Genomic DNA, 17,996 nt, shown 5'->3' with positions numbered 1-17,996 from the left:
CACTTTCAGGAGACTCTTCCTCACGAGAGATGTGAAACCCAGAGACCCAGTAAGTGCTAAAAGGAGGATTTATCCTCTCTGTTAAAAACCATGGAGCTTCCCACACCGACTTTCCAGGAACGGAGCAGCCAGGCTGGAGCTGCAGCGCCCAAAAGACTGATCCTGAAAACTCTGATTGACCTTCTAGCACCTCTTTGTACTTCAGGCTTGGAAAGAAAGCGTGCAGGTGGCGCTGAGGACTCGGCCCGTGGGTCCCCTCCGCCCAGCCAGATCTGGAGAGTTCCTGGCTCCGGGCCTCGGCCTCAGCTCAGCCCAACATTGTGGGTATTCTGATGATAGAACCCGGAAATGTGGGAAATGAGATATCTCTCTCTCAAATAAATCAATAAATGGTTTCATAAAAACTTGATACAAAATGTTGTGAAGTGGTTCATTCTCGGCTACAGGACTGTATGAAATACAGAACGCCGTTTGACACTTTAATTTCCTTATCAGCAGACCAAGAAGGAATGTAATAACATGAATCCAAATCAGTAGAGGACACAGACATTATTAATTCAGTTGCTTCAGGACCACATAAAACATGGACAAGGAAACTGCCAGGGTGGTAGCCGGAAACAACCTGGCCCGCTATGCTGCTGCCACAAGATGGCAGCCTTGCCCTTCCCAGAAGTCTTCAGGTGGCTGAAAGACTTCTGCAGGGCATAGCGTGTTGGGTTTAGGGGTTACATCAGTTATCTTTGATGTTTCAGTGGCTGAAAAAGGAAATGGGAGTCCCCTTTAAACAGCACTTCCCTGGGCAACCTCCACAAGGCACTCACCGCTCCGTCCCTTGGGCCCAGCGCCTCTGTCATGCCTCAGTGTCTCTGCAGGAGTTCCTTCTCCCTGGCACAGCGTCTCTACTCCATCGGCTTGAACTGGCGCTTGCCCTTTAGGAGAGAATTCCACTGTCATCCTCTGTAAGAAGCCCATTCCAGCTCTGCGCTTACTGCACCCGGACCACTACTCCAGAACTTGGTGTTTTGTTGAGTGCATCGCGTTTGTCTCTTGCCCCAGACTGCTATTCTCTTGAGAGGAACGACCGTGCTTTATCTTTGCTAGCACCTGCAGCTCTGACTGCACCTGCAGCTCTGACTGCACCTGGCACTGAAGAAGTGCTCTCCAGAAGCTTGTCAAAAGAATGAAGAACCTGAGCTGCAGAATGCTGAAGCAACTTGAGGCCACACAGCAGAGCCGGCCTGCACTAGAACTGCCTTGGTACAGTGCATAGCTCTTTCCTCTATAGCTGCACAGCACACTGATGGTGGAAATGTAGTTTGCTCCTGTGGCAGAGGACACCACTAAACTCCACCCAGCTCATTCTTTCTAGAATTTTCAGCATCACTCCAGCAAACCAGTGGCCCATGACAGCAAGTCTTCACCTTCCTCTGAGTCTGCGTGAGCATGGCAGAGCTCCCTGCTGCTCTGCTGAAAACAAGTCGCGCTGAGCGGCCCTCGGTGGCTTAGCAACACCTGCTCCCCCCAAAGGGCTCCTGACAAGTCACTTCTTTATCTGCCCCGGTGCCTCTAGCTGGTTCTAGAACCTCAATCTGGAAAAGTGCTGCTCCTTGGCTCTTGAATGCTGGAGCAGACCAAGATTTGTTTTACCTTTGGCAGTGCAGAGCTGTTTACAAACACACGATAAGACAGGATATGAAGTTGGTAGCCTGGAAGCAACCCAGCCTACGGAGCATACATTTCACCAGCAGGCCCCAGCTCAAGCAGGTTTGGCCACCACTTCCGGAGCCTACCAACCATCTTCTTGTTCCTTGTTATAGGGTCTCTGAAGACCCCCAAACACCCATGCCCTATCACTTCTTTTCGGCTTTCTCTCCATAACCCTTCAGTCTTGTTGGAATGATCAAGAGAATAATAGACTATTAAGGACACAGAGTACCTTCCCTCTAACCCCCGGTTGTAAAGAGAGCAAGCTGGTTTTATCCACCCCCTCTGCTGACTTTGACAACTTAAGACCCACCAAAAATGATATTGAAGTAACTTTCTAGCAGGCATGTCCTAGAGATGACTGACGGACAAAGATGAAACCGACGCTCCAAATGTCTGTCATTTTGTACGACCAGCAGAGTTATAAAAATATTTACCGAATACTTATTCTGAACTGCGCTAAGTGCTTTATATGAATAATTTCATTTACCCTTCACTCTTCAGTATATAATAGTAGGCAGTGTTTTATAACTTTAATACATTCTTCTAATCATTGGAAGTGTCCCACAATGGGCCAGTTGTTCATTTTTTTCCTAAAATTTCTATCCAGTAGGTAGCAACAATTTCCTGGAATGCTGATGAGGGCTAACCTCCCCGTACCTTCCACAGATACGTTGTCTATGTTGCATTACCACAAACATGAGAGGTCACAAATGGCACTGCATGTTCCAGGCTTGTTTCTGTCTGACATTTCAATTCTTCTTGCTTTGCCTTCTCTTGTGTCTTGCTGGCTATTTGCATTTCTTCTTCGAACTTTCATGATTTTTTTACGTTAAATATATTAAGTAAAGCACCTGAGGTGCTCCTACGATTTACAGATGAAGAAACTAAGTCTCAATTTAAGTGGGAAAGCTTGAATTGGATCCTCAACTGTTCTGTTACCGACTCACCACATCATACAGTATATGCTCTTTAAAATCTGTTCTCAAAAATTCTTTATAAATATTTCATGTTTATATTTCATTTGCATGTACTGGGAAAATGTTTTCTATGTCTGCATGCATGCTCTGGCTGATCTGGTCCTCTGTACTGACTATATCCGTCTCCCTGAGCATCCCGTCCGTGCAGTCAGCAGCTTACTGAACACCACCAAGCAGAGGAGGAACAGCAGCTACAAGAACCAACTCATCCTGAACGGCAGTCATTCTCGCACTCGGCCCACAGATGGCCTGCCAGATGAACTCCTCCTGTCATACTGTGTCCCTCGGCAGCGCTGCCACGTATCTAGTTTCCCAAGCTAGAAACTTCAAAGCCGCCTTTAATTCCCCCATGACACCTCACATCTGACGGGTTGCAAAATCTGTCATCACGGACTCCTGAATCGTTCCTCAACCCCCGCCCTGCACACCCCCTCTACACTCCTGGCTTTAGATAATTAAGGGTCTCAACACGTCTTCCTTGGACTAGCAGATCTGCTTCCTAAGCGGCCTCCTAGGTGCCATTTAGCCTAATGATATGCAGCCAGCCATTGATCCTGTCACTCTCTCCTCAAAAGTCTTTAATAGTTGCCTTTCTGTTTACCAAATCAATTTTAAACTCATTAGCACGGCACATAAAGAATTGCACAACCTGGTCCCAAACTGTCCTTCAAACCCATCTCTGGCATGTATGGCTATGCCTTCTCAACCGTTGAGGCCACTTGCTTCTCCTGAGAGGTACCCGGTCACTCCATGTCACTAGACCTTCCTCCGTGCTACATGGAACATCTGCTCTGGTGTTCATTTCCCTTCTGACACAGCTGTCCACTCCTCCTAGGAACCACCGCACCCCACCCCAGCCTGCACACAGGCCCCACCCGCAGTTCCAGCCGTGCGAGTTTTCGCTTGTCCTTCCCGCTAACATTTCTCTTAAGAGATTTACTACCGATTAACTTGTGATCCGGTCATGTGTGTCTTTCTCCAAAAAGCAATACATCTTACGTCAGCATTTCCAGTGATTAGAAAGCTTGGCATATAAATGATTAAAATTGAAGTACATTTGTGATTTGGGTATAAGTTAGACTAAACAACCTTGAAGTTGATTTCCGAACTTGAGATTTTCCAATATCTTTTCTATTTATGAAAATCTCATTGGAGGCCCTTGCAACTTTCACTTAACCTTGGAAATAATTCCTGTTTTAAGAGGCTGGTTCTGCTTTGGCTTCAAATCCTAAGAATCTGGGCTCCTGGCAATCAGAGTCCAGCGAGGGTTTTCCCTGAGTTTCCAGAAGAGGTGGAGTGAAAACACGCAAGCACCCACCGGAAAACCAGCCGGGCTCCAGGGCATTTGGGAGTGATTACCCAGAGAAATGCTGACGCACACAGAACCTACTTGTCCTGGGTTGGACAGCTGGGCTTTGGCAGCTGCTCCTCCAGCTGGCTCAGCAGGGGCATGAGCCATGGGCCTGTTTCAGGGAAAGGAAAACCTTCACCGACCCAACTTCTGTTATGGCAGTGTCTCTGCAGGGCCCCCTCTGCTCCCCTTCCGTGGCCCTCCCTCCTCACTGTCAGCCACGGGGAGAGGAATCAGTCTCGAAGCACCTAAAGAAACTCCTCCCCCTACTTGGGGAGTTTGAATTCGGTTGTAACCATGTCTCCTAATTTCTCCTCCTTCTCTTTGTAGATCCAGTGGAGTCGATAGAACCTCCACTTTAGTTTTAAGGAAGTCATGGGATTCTCTGAACTGATGTCTGGTTTGGTTTTGTTTGTTTGTTTCAGCCTCATTCCTTCAGAGCGTAAAATGTAATCTAGGTATGTTCCGAGAGAGCTTCTTGGCCAATCTCAGATACATAAAATATGGCGGTAGCGAACAACTGTGCTTGATTTCAAAACTTACTGAAGAGAAACAGGAGGAAGGGTGTGCTCTCAACTGTTCCGAGCACATACTCCACCAGAAACTGTGCCCTCTGTACTGCAGAAATGATTTTACGTAGGCCCCGGCTCAGTCACCTAGCGGCTAAAGTCCTTACCTTGCATGTGCCAGGATCCCATATGGGCAGCCAGTTTATATCCCGGCTGCTCCATTTCCCTGCCAGCTCCCTGTTTGTGGCCTGGGAAAGCAGTCGAGGATGGCCCAAGGCTTTTGGACCCTACACCTGCATGTGGGAGACCCAGAATAAGTTTTGGCTCCTGGCTTCAGATCGTCTCAGCTCTGGCCATGATGGTCACTTGGGGGGTGAACCTGCAGATGGAATATCTGTCTCTCCTTCTCTCTATAAATCTGACTTTCCAATTAAAATAAGTAAATCTTAAAAAAAAGAAATTATTTTATTTAAAATTCACAATTGCCTTGGATTATTGAATTCTGCAGTCTTAACGACAAGCTTCAGTGATTTCCCCGAGGTCACATACTGCCTAAGTGGCAAAGGCGCGAGATGATCACAGGTCTGATTCCAGTAATATTTACTTTCTATCCAGTGTTCTTGACATAAAATAATAAGTAGGTTGATACAGAGAAGGCTGTTAAGACAGGCTGACCTATGATCTCCAGCAGCCCAGAAGAAAATGACTGTGGTTTCATTCTGATGATATCAGCATCCACTGAGCAATCAGACCGACCTGCCAGGGCCTGGTGTCAGTGCTGTATCACTAACTCAGGAATCCACACTCTGGAGCAGGTACTGGTATTTTATTGATGATTAAACCGAGGCTGGGGAGGCCAAGGGTCTCCACCTGGGTCAGAGAGCTGCCTGCTGACCGCAGCCTGGACTTCACGTCCACACAGCCTGCTTGTAGATCGTGAGCTACACTGCCTGCAGAGAACATCCAGTGTGAAGACCGAGGCCAAGAGGCCAAGCTCTGAGTAAATCAGGTCTCAGTTTCCCCGCAGGTAAATGGTTCCAGAGCCTTAGGAGCTAAACAGATGAGCACATGTATCACTGTGTCCAGACAAGTGTACAAAGTGGCCTTCCTCAAGCCCAGCGTTAAGGCCACTGAAAGCTAAGGTGCCTGCAATGCCAGAGCCCCTTTTTGGGTTCTAGTGTATGAGTCTCGGCTGTTTCTGCTTCATCTCCCAGCTGATCCAGCTGGGAAAGCAGCACAGGATGGCCCAAGTGCTGGATCCTGCGCCCACGTGGGAGGCCTTAACTCCTGGCTTTGGCCTACCCCAGGCCCAGCCATTGTAGCCATGTGGGGACTTAACCAGTGGATAGAAATACTCTGGTTCTAACTCTGCCTTTCATATAAATAAACTATTACAAGAAATGACATTTTTATGATCTGATCTACCTGGATCCAAATCTTATCACATTTATCGGCAGAGTCATTTGGGGCAAGAGACTCAAAATTCATATGCCAGGCACAAAGAACAGGGCAAGCTTGGACAAACTCTGCCTTAAATTCTAGACACCAAAAGAAAAAAAAGGCAGAAGAGGTTCTTTCATTACTACCTTTAGACACAACTATACTCTAAAATGTTGCCTACTACTTTTGGACCTGCTTTTTATATCATCAGCAAGAAAACGATTTTTATTGTATTTGTTTACTTTATATAAATCCATATCAGTTATCACCCAAGTTGACTGAGATTTTGTCTTGCAGGGCTTGAATACATATCAGCATTAAATTGATATTACAAATACCGTGAATTATAGAACCAGACTCATAATACTGGGTTCTACAGGTGACAAGTCACCCACTTGTCCCTCTCCAGGATTTCCCACAATCTGTAGAAGAGCTGGGACTTTGCCTTACTGGTAAGAATGATGGAGGAAAATCACCTCTACTGTGCTGAACCAGGGAGAGGCCGTTGGGTGTGCACATCCACCAAGGCCAGACTCACCTCTGCAGCAGGGTAAGGAGGTTTTTTGTCTCTCTGCTCTTACTGTGTTCATTTCCATACACTAAGATTTGAATCATCAGGCACTGCAGGTAAGGAGAGAGGCAATTAGGTTAGAGAGAATCACCTAGCCGACAGCTTGACTACAAACCCCAATCCAAAGAAAACCAGTGCCATGGGGATCTCCTAGGTTTACACTATGGCTGCCTGAACCACCCTGCACTGGCTCCTTCCCAAGCAGGAGGAGGGCAGCGTCTGCTCTCAGTGCTCCTGGGTTACCTTGGTTACCTTCTGCATCCCTTGCACTGTGTGCACTCCAGTGACCTGCACCTTTCACTGCCCTATGGGGCTGGGGGGAGGGGTGATCGCAGAAAGAGCACTGAAGACTGACAGCAGCCCTACTCAACGCAGCTACAGGAGCTGTTTGCAGCAATATTTTCTGAACTGCTGTAACAAAGTAGATATGAAGGAAATCCATGCAGGCATGCCAAAGTTGCGTCTATTCTCATGCAACAATAGTTTACTCTTAAGCAGTTTTCCATTTGAAGTTTAAACACTGACCTTTGTTTCCAACCAACAGGGAACAAGGGAGATCAAATGTACACTCCACCCAAAATGGCCCCCAAAAGAAACACATGAAATGAAAAAACAAATGCATGAAACAACTTCTAACGCACGACAGCTGGCCATGTCATCTCTGATGCCTGAGAGAGAAAACTGAGGCGCAGACAGTTGTCCCAGATGGTTTGAGCGAGGTCCAGGTGATGGCACAGGGACAGGGGACCAATGGGATTCCCCTGACCCCGCTAGAACTGAATTCCAGGAGATTCAAAGGGCAGAACAACAGAGAGACCTCAAACACCGGTGGAGGGGGCCGGTAAGTGTTCAGCAGGCTACGGACGTGCAGGAGTCTGGGAGGTTCTGCCACTGCTAGGGGAAGAGCCACCTGCAGGGACTGGATGAAACCCTGCCTGGTGCTGACACAGGAATGAAGCAAGGTTAGCCCAACTATAAATGCTCTAGACCCATCTATGACTCTGAAAAGTTACTGCCAGCCCACCATGAAGACTCCAGTCCGGAATGGACACAACTTTTTTGTTTCATATTCTTTCTCAGCACATATAAAAAGTTGAGAACTTGCAAAAGGTCACACATCCCTTAAAAGGAGAAGTAATGAGAAAGAAAGAGGGGATTGGAGGGAGTAAAGATACATATACACACACATACACATCCCCCTCACATTCTGCTTGCACCTCTGGGAGAAAATGTAGCAAAAGCAGCCAGCATTCACCTTCCTCAGCAGCTGAACTGCCTTCCCGAGGTCTCCTTCAGCAAAGCAGATCCTGCCCATGTTATAAAAAGTCTCAGCCAGTTTTTCACTACAGTTACTGTAGTTGGTAACCGAGGACTTCAAAGAAGACTTTAGCAGTCTGTAAGCTTCCTGAGGAATCAAAAAAAAAAAAGTTATTCCTACTGGCAATTCTGAAGAGCACGTGGGCTCTATGCCGTGAGCTGCAGGGAGAAGGTACTCTGCCCCAATACGACATGAGCCACCAAGCTTGGTCAGCTGTGACGTAGCACCTATAGAATCTGCTCCTGCTCAGAGTTCAAGTTCTCAACTTATACTTGATATTATTTAATTTTACTGGCAACGCTGTTAGAAAGCTATCTCTTACTACACTTGTTTTATAGATGAAGGAATGGATGCTTAAAAAAAAAAAAGCTAAAGATTTTGGCCAAGACCACAGAGTCTATCTACAGCTCAGAGTGTCAGGATTCAAAACCGAGTAGTCTGAATTCCACACTCTTTATATCTGCTTCTTCACCTTGTTTTCATTGCAAAAATTTTCAAACCTGCAGAAAAACTGAATATTACAATGAATATCTCAGATATGTAATATCTCAGATTATAATATTCAGTTTTTCTGCAGGTGGAGTTGCCGAGGTATGAGATTGAAAAAGGCAGCTCTGATCTAATAAGCAAGCAGTTGCGTCGATGAGGTGGTCATCTTTACCTGTTTTTCCCCATTCTGGACAAGCCACTTGCAAAATTCTTCAATGGTAGCCAGTGTTTCAGACTCCTCTGAGCCCAATGTCACCTGATACGCACTAATACTTTTTATAAAATGTGTCTCAATAGCATCTGGAAAAAAAAAAGAACAACAATTTCATACAAGCTGCAATCTTTCACAAGTGTATCTGCTTTGGCTCAGTGGACACTTTCATATTTAAAGTCCGTGTCTGTTCTCATAAGGACCTTTAAAAACTTTGTAATGTGATGGGGCAGACAATATTTTGATTTTTATTCTCCTGATGAGGATACACGGATTTCTGCAGGAAAAGAAAGATTCTGAGTAGTTTTATTTTCCTGGGATCCCAGATGAGGCATAAGATTATATTTTTTAATTATATTATTTTTATATTTCTGCTCAATAATCCTGTTTTCTATAGCTTCTATTTGGAGTGTGTGTGTGTGTGTGTGTGTGTGTGTGTGTGTGTGTGTGTGTGTGTAAATGAGGGGGAAAGAGGAATACAGACAGATTTTGTAAGTATTTTAAATATGCAATTGGCAAAATCTATTTTAATGACATCCTTTAAGTATAAAATGGATGTTGACCCAATGAATCTAGAAAATGCATATATACAATGAGTAAAATTTGCCATCATCACACGAGCTTGATTAATACGGCTTTATATAGTAAGTATCAAAGACAGTTCTCCAACTCTCTTCTCCTTCAATGTTGTACTGGTTATTCTGGGGCTTTTGCTGCTGTAAAACATTTCAGAATCAGTTTGTCAATATTCAAAAAAGCTAGCTGCATTCTGATTGGAACTGAGTTGAATCAACAGAGAAAGTTGTGAAGGATTGGATAGTTTGACGATTCTGAAACTTCCTATGAACACGAAAGAGCTCAATTTATTCAATGCTTCTTTGGTTTCTTTCACCAGTTTAATAGTTTTTCTCACATGCATTTTATACAGAATTTGTTAGATTGATTATCTATTTCATTTCTTCTTTAAATGGTATTTTATCTTAATTTCAAATTCCACTAGTTCCCTCCTGGTACACAGGGAAGTGGTTGGTTTTTGTATATTAGGCTAGTACACTGCATCCTTCCTATAGACAGTTCCAGAAGATTTTTTGGTTTTTTGTCGATGCTTTCCGATTTTCTGATAGACAGTGATGTCACCTGCAAGCAAAAACAGTTTTATTTTTTTCCTCTCCAATCAGCATACCTTTTATTTCCTTATTGCATTTTCTAGCACTTCTACTATAATGCTGAAACAGAATGGGTACTTGGGATATCCTGGCCTTGTTCCTGGCCTCAATGGGAACACTTTTATTTTCCCACCTTTAAGAATACTGATGCTAGCAGTAGGATTTTTGTTTTGTTTTGTTTTATCTTCTGTTCTAAGCCTAGGTACTTTAAAACTAATAAAAAGCATTAGTTAGGTCACAGTTTTGGTCAGGCCCCTCCTGGTCTGGTCACATAGGACAGCCAGCACCCTGGGGAGAGGGAGAGAGGTTCCTGGGAGGCCCCACCTTTTAAAGGTATTGTCAGTTCCACAGCAGGGACTGAGCTTCCAATGCAGCAAGCTGTGAGGAACACACCCAAAACACATCAAAACCACAGCAATGGTCTTTATTGGGATGAGGCAATCTTTCTTCACAGTTTGCTGAACTGTGAGTGAGAGGGGGGGTCTCGTGTATTCATAAGATCATGTGATCTTTCTTTCAGTCTGTTGATGTGGTACATTGATTGACTTTCAAATAGTGAAGTAGACTTGCATAACTAAGATAAACTGTACTTCCTTATGGAATATAACTTCTTTCTTTTTAAAAAAAGATTGATTTGTTTTTATTGCAAAGTTAGATATACAGAGAGGAGGAGAGACAGAGAGGACAATCCTCCATCCAATGATTCATTCCTCAAGCAGCCGCAATGGCCAGAGCGATCTGAACCCAGGAGCCCAGAGCCTCTTCCAGGTCTCCCATATGGGTTCAGGGTCCCAACGCTTTGAGCCATCCTTAACTGCTTTCCCAGGCCACAAGCAGGGAGCTGGAAGGAAAGCAGGGCCACAGGGATTTTAACCTGTGCCCATACAGGATCCCGGTGTGTACAAGGCAAGGACTTCAGTCACTAGGCTATTATGCCAGGCCCTACAATTTCTTTAATGAATTCAATTTGCTAATGTTTTGTTGAGAATATCTGTATATATATGTTCATGGGAGATACTGGTCTACTAATCTGCTTTTCATTACTTCATTAAAATACCCAAGAACTTCTTTGCGAAAGGAAAGCTTTGTTTTAGCTTACATTTTGGAGATCACATTTCTAGTGTCTGTGGAGGCTGACACAAGTGCAAAGGCACAAATCCCATGATGAGCCAAGAAAGCAGAAAGCACGTGAGAGCTGGGCGGGAGTGACACTCCACCAACCCTCCCACAAGAACAGCCTCCAAGGGCATACCACCAAAATCTTAAGAACTCCAGGACTTAGCCTAACACCTAGTCATCACAGCCAGATCAAATCTCCACCTGCTCCATCAGTCAGTTACACACCTGCATGAATTTCAGGAGAGAAGTCCTATTGCAAGGCAACAGGTACTACCTTAGTCTGATGTTGACTTTCGGATAATATTGGCATCAGAATGAGTTAGGATGTGTTGTCTCCACTTTTATATTCAGAAAGAGAGAGCAACAAACCTGGCCTAATTTTTTCCTGAAACACTAGGCAGAACTCATCAGTAAGTGTGTCTGCAAAGCCTGATGCTTTCCATTTAAGATCGTGGTTATTGTGTCTAACAGAGAGAAGTCTATTCCGATTGCCTGTTTCTCAGTTTTGGCGATTTTTCAAGAATTTATTCTATTTCACTTCAGTTATGAAATTTTTGAGTCCTGAATTTTTCATCATGTCCATTTTAATATCTATAAGATCTACAGTGGCATCCCTTCTCTTATTTCTGATAGTAGTTATTTATATCTTCTCTCTTTTCCTTAAGGATCCTAAATACAGCCTTATTTTATTGATCTTAAAAATTTTGAGTGTGTGCATTTTATTTTTGATGTTTTCAGTTTGTTTTATTCTTGCTCTAGCCTTTTTAAAAACGGATTGATTTAATAAGCAGAAACAGACAGCTTCCATATGCTGGTTCACTTCCCAAATGCCCACAATGTCGGACGAGGCCAAAACTGGCAGCCAGGAGTTCAGTCCAGCTCTCTCATGCACATGGCAGAAGCACCATCACTTGAGCCATCACCACTGCAGCAAATCATAGTCAGGTGCCATATGTGGGTATTGAGCCCCTGTACTCTAGTGCAGGGTGTAGACCTCTTAAGAGGTATCTTCACCATGAGACTAAACATCTGCCATTCTCTATAGCTTTAATTTATTTCCTTTTCTTATATTTAGGAATATGCATAGAAAGTCTAATACGCTTCCCATAGTTGATCCAGAAAAGTTGATGACTACATGAATACCTTTTCCACTTACCCTTGTGCTGAGGGTCTCCGGACATGGCGTAAGCTTTGGCTAGTAAAGCACTAGCCTCTGCAGTCTGGGGGCTGACTTCAGTGAAGGAAGACACACAGACAGAATGGGCCTGGAAGAAGGAAAATCATGGCAAAGTAAGCACCCGGATGATAGCAGCTGACTGAGAATTTTCTAGATGCTGCAATGAAAGTTCTAACTGACCCAAAGTCAATAGTTGGTCAGTTATGGAATTAGATAAAGATGAATTGGAGTTTCAACTCCTGCAGTTACTACTGAGTCTTGAAATAATTTCACCTTTATACATAGGTGGACAGTGTGGTTCTCACTGATTAGGACTTAAGAAAATTAAATGAGATGGTGTATGCAAAGCCCAGCACACATCACAGGAGAAGTTGTCAATAAATGTTAGCTAAAATGATAAATAAAATACGCTGTTTTAAAAAGATATTACAGCAAAAATAAAATTATTTGGAAGTATCAAAGACAGCCTGGCAAAGCCTGGATCCTAAGTCATACTGCCTCAGTTTCCACCACAGACCAGCCACTGACTGTGACATTATTTACATCACCTGTCCTCTTCAAATGTGAAACTAGAATGCAAAGACGATATTGTTCAGAAACAGTTGTTGTAAATATTAAATTAGTTACTAAATGTAAAGTGTTCATAATTGTACCTGCAATATATTAAACATCACAGTAGTGTCATTTTTGTTATTGTTATTACTATTATCTTTACTATTGTTTATGTTAAAAATGGAAGGACTTGGAGTGCTGGAGCCACTGCCACTGACCGAGTCCAGAGCCCATCTCTGTGCGTTGCCCACACCCGCTCGGCATGCACCCTGGATTCCTGTTGGTTCCAAGTCCAGTGGCAGCTCTCAAGGATCAGCCAATTCACAACCTGCTGATGGAAGAACAGGTTGGTCCCCAAAATAAGATCACCATTGTAGGGGTTGGTACTGTTGGCATGGCCTGTGCCATCAGTATCTTAAGGAAGGACTTGGCTGATGAACTTGCTCTTGTTGATGTCATGGAAGACAAGCTGAAGGGAGAGATGTTGGATCTCCAGCATGGCAGCCTTTTCCTTAGAACCCCAAAGATCGTCTCTGGAAAAGACTACAGTGTGACTGCCAAGTCCAAGCTGGTGATCATCACAGCTGGGGCACGGCAGCAGGAGGGAGAGAGCTATCTGAACTTGGTCCAGTGGAATGTGGACATCTTCAAGTTCATCATTCCCAGCGTTGTCAAGTACAGCCACAACTGCAAGTCACTTGTTGTTTCTAACCCAGTGGATATCTTGACCTATGTGGCTTGGAAGATAAGTGGCTTTCCAAAAAAACAAAAGGTGTGTGTAATTGGAAGTGCAATCTGGATTCAACCCGGCTCCAATATCTGATGGGGAAAGGCTGGGAGTTCACCCTTTGAGCTGTCATGGGTGGATCCTTGGGGAGCACGGAGATTCAAGTGGTGTGCCTACATGGAGCATGTTAAATGTTGCCGGTGTCTCCCTGAAGATTCTGCACCCAGAGTTGGGCACTGACACAGATAAGGAGCAGTGGAAGCAGGTTCACAAACAGGTGGTTGATGGTGCTTATGAAATGATCAAACTGAAAGGTAATACATCCTGGGCCATTGGACTGTCTGTGGTAGACCTGGCAGTAAGTATAATGAAGAATCTCAGGCGATTTCCACCATGATTAAGGGTCTCTATGGCATCAAGGATGATGTCTTCCTGAGTGTTCTTCGCATCTTGGCACAAAATGGCATCTCTGATATCATGAAGGTGACTCTGACTCTGGATGAAGAGGCACATCTGAAGACAAGTGCAGATGCACTCTGGCAGATCCAGAAGGAGATGCAGGTCTAAAGTCTTCCAACGTGCCAACACTCCACTGTCTAGGCTACAACCGGGTTTTAGTTGGAGGTTGTACATGTTGTCCTTTTAATCTGATCTGTGATTAAAACCACAATAATGACCCAGAGAGAGGGAAGAGCCATCAGTGTCCTCCAGTTATAGAACGGTCTAGAAAATCCCACAGCTGCATCCAGATGCTGGATACTTCACTTGGTGTCATCCTAGACTGGTTAGTGTGTAAGTTTCACCTCTGAGGTGCCACTGCCCATTTGCACAGATTCCACAGTCGCCCTTCTGACTAGATATGTGTTTAACTGTGTGCTTTGTAACCTCTGGTTCCTTCACCAAATGTGCTTAGTCCAACTTTTTTCCCAGCCAGTCACATCCTGGAATCCAATATTGTACAAATTCAATATTGCATGTCTTGTGCATAACTGTTCTAAAGGATCTCATTTTGTGTACTATATGTATGAGTAGTGTATGCTGCCATGTAACACTAAAAAGGACCTCTATAAACAATACAACCAGCTTTCCAAGTGTTTAGACCAACTGAATCACCAAATAAATCTTGAAGAGTGAACAAGAAAAAAAATGGAAGGACTTATATTCAGATAGGAGGAAAAAGGGAAAAGGCCTAGTAAATACCCATCAAAATAGAAACAGCCATCTGGGCTAATATTTCTTTTAAAAAGAAGATATTTATTTATTTTTATTGGAAAGGCAGATTTAGAGAGAAACAAAGATGTTCCATCCACAGGTTTATTCCCCAAGTTGCTACAACTGCCGGAGCTGAGCCAATCCAAAGCCAGGATCCAGGAGCTTTTTCTGCATCTCCTACACAGGTGCAGGGTCCCAAAGCTTTGGACCCTCCTCGACTGCTTTCCCAGGCTAAAAGCAGGGGGCTAGAAGGGAAGTAGAGCAGCCAGGATATATACTGGCACCCATATAGGATCCCAGTGCATGCAAGGTAAGGACTTTAGCCACTAGGCTACTGTGCTGGACCCTACACTAATATTTCATAGGCCAAACACTGTGAAGTTCTTAAAAAGAGTAAAGTTATTAGGGGCCGGTGCTGTGACTCAACTGGCTGATACTTCGCCTGCAAGCGCTGGCATCCTAAAGGGCACTGGATCCACTTCCCATCAGCTCCCTGCTTGTCACCTGGGAAAGAAGTGGAAGATGGCCCAAGTCCTTGGGGACACTATATCCAAGTGGGAGACCCAGAGGATGCTGCTGGCTCCTGGCTTCAGACTGGCTCAGCCCCAGCCATGTGGCCACTTGGGGAGTGAACCAACAGATAAAGGATCTTTCTCTGTCTGTGCTTCTCTCTATAAATCTGACTTTCCAATAAAAATAAGTAGATCTTAAAGAAAAAAGAATAGAGAGATCAGAAAACACTTTGGAGCCAAGACATCAGGCAAGTATATCAGAGAGTACAAAACTCTGGTCAAATTTTCTGAGTTCAAACCCCTGCTTTACCACATGCTAGCTACACAACTTCAATTGCATTAGCTACAATTCTTTGTGCTTCATTTTAATCACCCTTAAAATTGGATAAAATGATAAAGTGCCTACTTCATAAGCCTAGGATATAAATTAAGAATTAACACTCTCCTCAAGTGCTCATAGTAAACATGGTCCTGCAGTCTGGACTCTCTCTCATTAGTTGTAATGGGCATCCCTGAGACTGACTGTTGCATCCATTTGGATCTGACCACAGCTCTACACACAACTGCACTGGCTCCCTCTCTAAGCAGCGTGTGCTCTCTCTCCAGTGCAACACTCCCTAATGCCTCTCAGCTGTGTAGTGGTTATAATCTTGGATTGTCCAGTTGCTTTAAATACCTTTTCTTCACCATCTGACTGCTTTTATGTAGCACCTTTTTTATGGATCAGAAAATCCTGCATTTTTATGTGTTTGTGTATGTGGGAGACAAGCAGCAGCAGCAGCATTCTAGTTTGGAAGAGAAGAGGTCAATTTAGCTGTTTCAAGTACAGGAGGTGTAAAAGTGACCTAAACTGTTTTCATATGAAAGACTCAACATTCCTTCCTGTGTTTAAGTTTGGTTTCCCTTGGGCAACTGTCAAGTTAGTTACCTCCAAGTGAAACACCATTTTATTAGTTTAACCTTAATCTTGGAAATACAATCAGCTGGACTGGCTTAATGGATAAATGACAGCACCACACAAAAATACCATGATTTTTCATTTAAAAGGTCCTTTGTGTTTGCTGAAAACTTTAATTGCCACTAGGGCTTTCAGCTTTGGAACAGACTCACACCAGATTTCCTCTTCCCATCATCCATCAGGATGGCTTATAGTTGTAGAACCTTGGGAGAGGAGAGGAAGAACCATCACTGATCAATCACCTGCCCACCTGAGTCATTTTCTCTGCCCTGTCATTGATGGTTGATGAAAGGCTCCAGTGTGAATCTGCAGGGAAGTTAGAGTTCAAATGCAATTAACCCCATCCCCCTTGTTGTTCCCTGTGAGACACAAGCTTCCGTGGCCTTGGGGTAAACAACCTGGACTCCAGCCAGGCTGAGTTCACTGACCTGCTTCAAGTACTGGATGGCCTGGTCATGGTTCCTCCGCAACTGTTCAATTTGTGCAACTTCCTGGTACAGACTGATCAGGTCTGGTGTGCCATCACCCTTGGCAGCAATCACATTGTCAATTGCCTTCTCAAAGTATGCCAAAGCCAGGTTCAACCTGTGGATGGCCAAAGAGGCTCTTCAGGAAACAAACAAAAACGGAGGTCAAGAGTCAGAGAGGTCACTGGGTTTTGCAAACACAAAAGGAAATGATTGAAGAACTAAAGAATTTGGCCCTCATAGGTCAATCATTTGTGTGGTTGGCTCAAACTCTAGCCTTCCAGTAAACAAGCCATTATTTTGCATTTTACCCAGCATATTCTACTGACTACCATTCATTAAACCTATTAATATGCCATGCTGTCTTCTAATTTTACAGAAAAACAAATGGAAAAAATGACTTCTAGCAATTCACAAAATGAGACAATTTACCCATAAACATAGCCTCTCTCAAATCAAATAAAATTTTACTACCCCTCGTTCCATCTCTTTTAGGCCAAAGAAAGTTTTTGCTTTGTTTGGTTTTTCTCAGTTTGGTTTACTCCTCCTCAGTTCAAAATGAGAGAGAACAGAGAAAACAATGTAAATATCCCCCAAAGGGGTGGTTTAATAAGCTGTAGCACATCATAGAATTTTCTTGTTAACAATATAAGGCTATAGTAAAAATATGCCAAGTTAAAAGACCAAGATAGAAAATTTAGTTATATAAAATATACACATATGAACACACACAAGACACATACATAGGACCTTCAAAAAATTTATGGATAAATTAAGCTAAAAATAAGTTTATTTGGGGGGTAAAAGATGAAATTCATACGTATTTCATATACACTATTCCAACAATTTTTTATTTGAAATTCAAGCTTACATAGAGAGAGGGAGACACAGAGAAAGAGAGGGAGACAGAGAGAAAGAGCACGTCCCCATCCACTGGCTTGTTCCCCAGATGGTCGCAATGACCAGGGCTGAGCCATGCCGAAGCCAGGAGCCAGGATCTACACCTAGATCTCCCACGTGGGTGGCAGGGACCCAAACATGTGTGCCATTCTTCTCTGCTTTCCCAGACCATTAGCAGGGAAGGGAGTTAGATCTAAAGCAGAGCGGCCTGGACTCAAACCAGCATCCACATGTGATGCTGAGGCAGCAACTAGCAGCCCAAACTGTTAAATCAAAACACTGGCTCCCTGGAGACTTCTTTGTCTATACAATTTCAGAAATTTCTATATGTTTCATTTTTCTGTGAGCGTTTTGAAGTACTCTTATATCCATGTATCTCCAGACTGTTTACAGCAGTTACATGTAGAGGTAGTGTTATAGTTAACTTTTATTTTCTTCACTTCGTTCCTTAATTTTAGAATTTCCACAACAAAATTGGGAATACATCTTCTTAAAATAAAGATAAAACAGTATCTCACTGAGGTTTTTTGTTCTAAAGATATCAGTTACAATGAGAAGTACATAGGTGGTTCAAGCTGGTTCTTTATCAAACTCTAGAATCTTACAGTTTCTTCAAAATAAAACATGAAGAAA

At 43.7% G+C, this 17,996-nt stretch overlaps 1 protein-coding gene and 1 pseudogene across 1 annotated transcript in view; one reads left to right on the top strand and one right to left on the bottom strand.

The window, feature by feature from the left end:
- Positions 1 to 17,996, bottom strand: part of TTC23L (tetratricopeptide repeat domain 23 like) — a 35,683-nt gene that overhangs the window by 1,086 nt on the left and 16,601 nt on the right. The window contains exons 6-11 of the mRNA XM_040977454.1: positions 16,425 to 16,602; positions 12,015 to 12,123; positions 8,535 to 8,662; positions 7,811 to 7,960; positions 6,523 to 6,605; positions 822 to 929 (exon numbers count right to left, since the gene is read on the bottom strand). Coding sequence (XP_040833388.1) covers positions 851 to 929; positions 6,523 to 6,605; positions 7,811 to 7,960; positions 8,535 to 8,662; positions 12,015 to 12,123; positions 16,425 to 16,602 — 727 coding nt within the window. The 3' untranslated portion in view covers positions 822 to 850. The remainder of the gene's footprint in view (positions 1 to 821; positions 930 to 6,522; positions 6,606 to 7,810; positions 7,961 to 8,534; positions 8,663 to 12,014; positions 12,124 to 16,424; positions 16,603 to 17,996) is intronic.
- LOC121154363 lies at positions 12,850 to 13,881 on the top strand (annotated as a pseudogene).

Source organism: Ochotona curzoniae, unplaced genomic scaffold (assembly GCF_017591425.1).
Source record: "Ochotona curzoniae isolate NIBS_2020 unplaced genomic scaffold, NIBS_Ocur_1.0 contig_2754, whole genome shotgun sequence".
In the NCBI taxonomy this organism is placed as follows: Eukaryota; Metazoa; Chordata; class Mammalia; order Lagomorpha; family Ochotonidae; genus Ochotona; species Ochotona curzoniae.
Note: the sequence above shows the minus strand (reverse complement) of the source record. Positions and strands in the feature narration are given on the sequence as shown.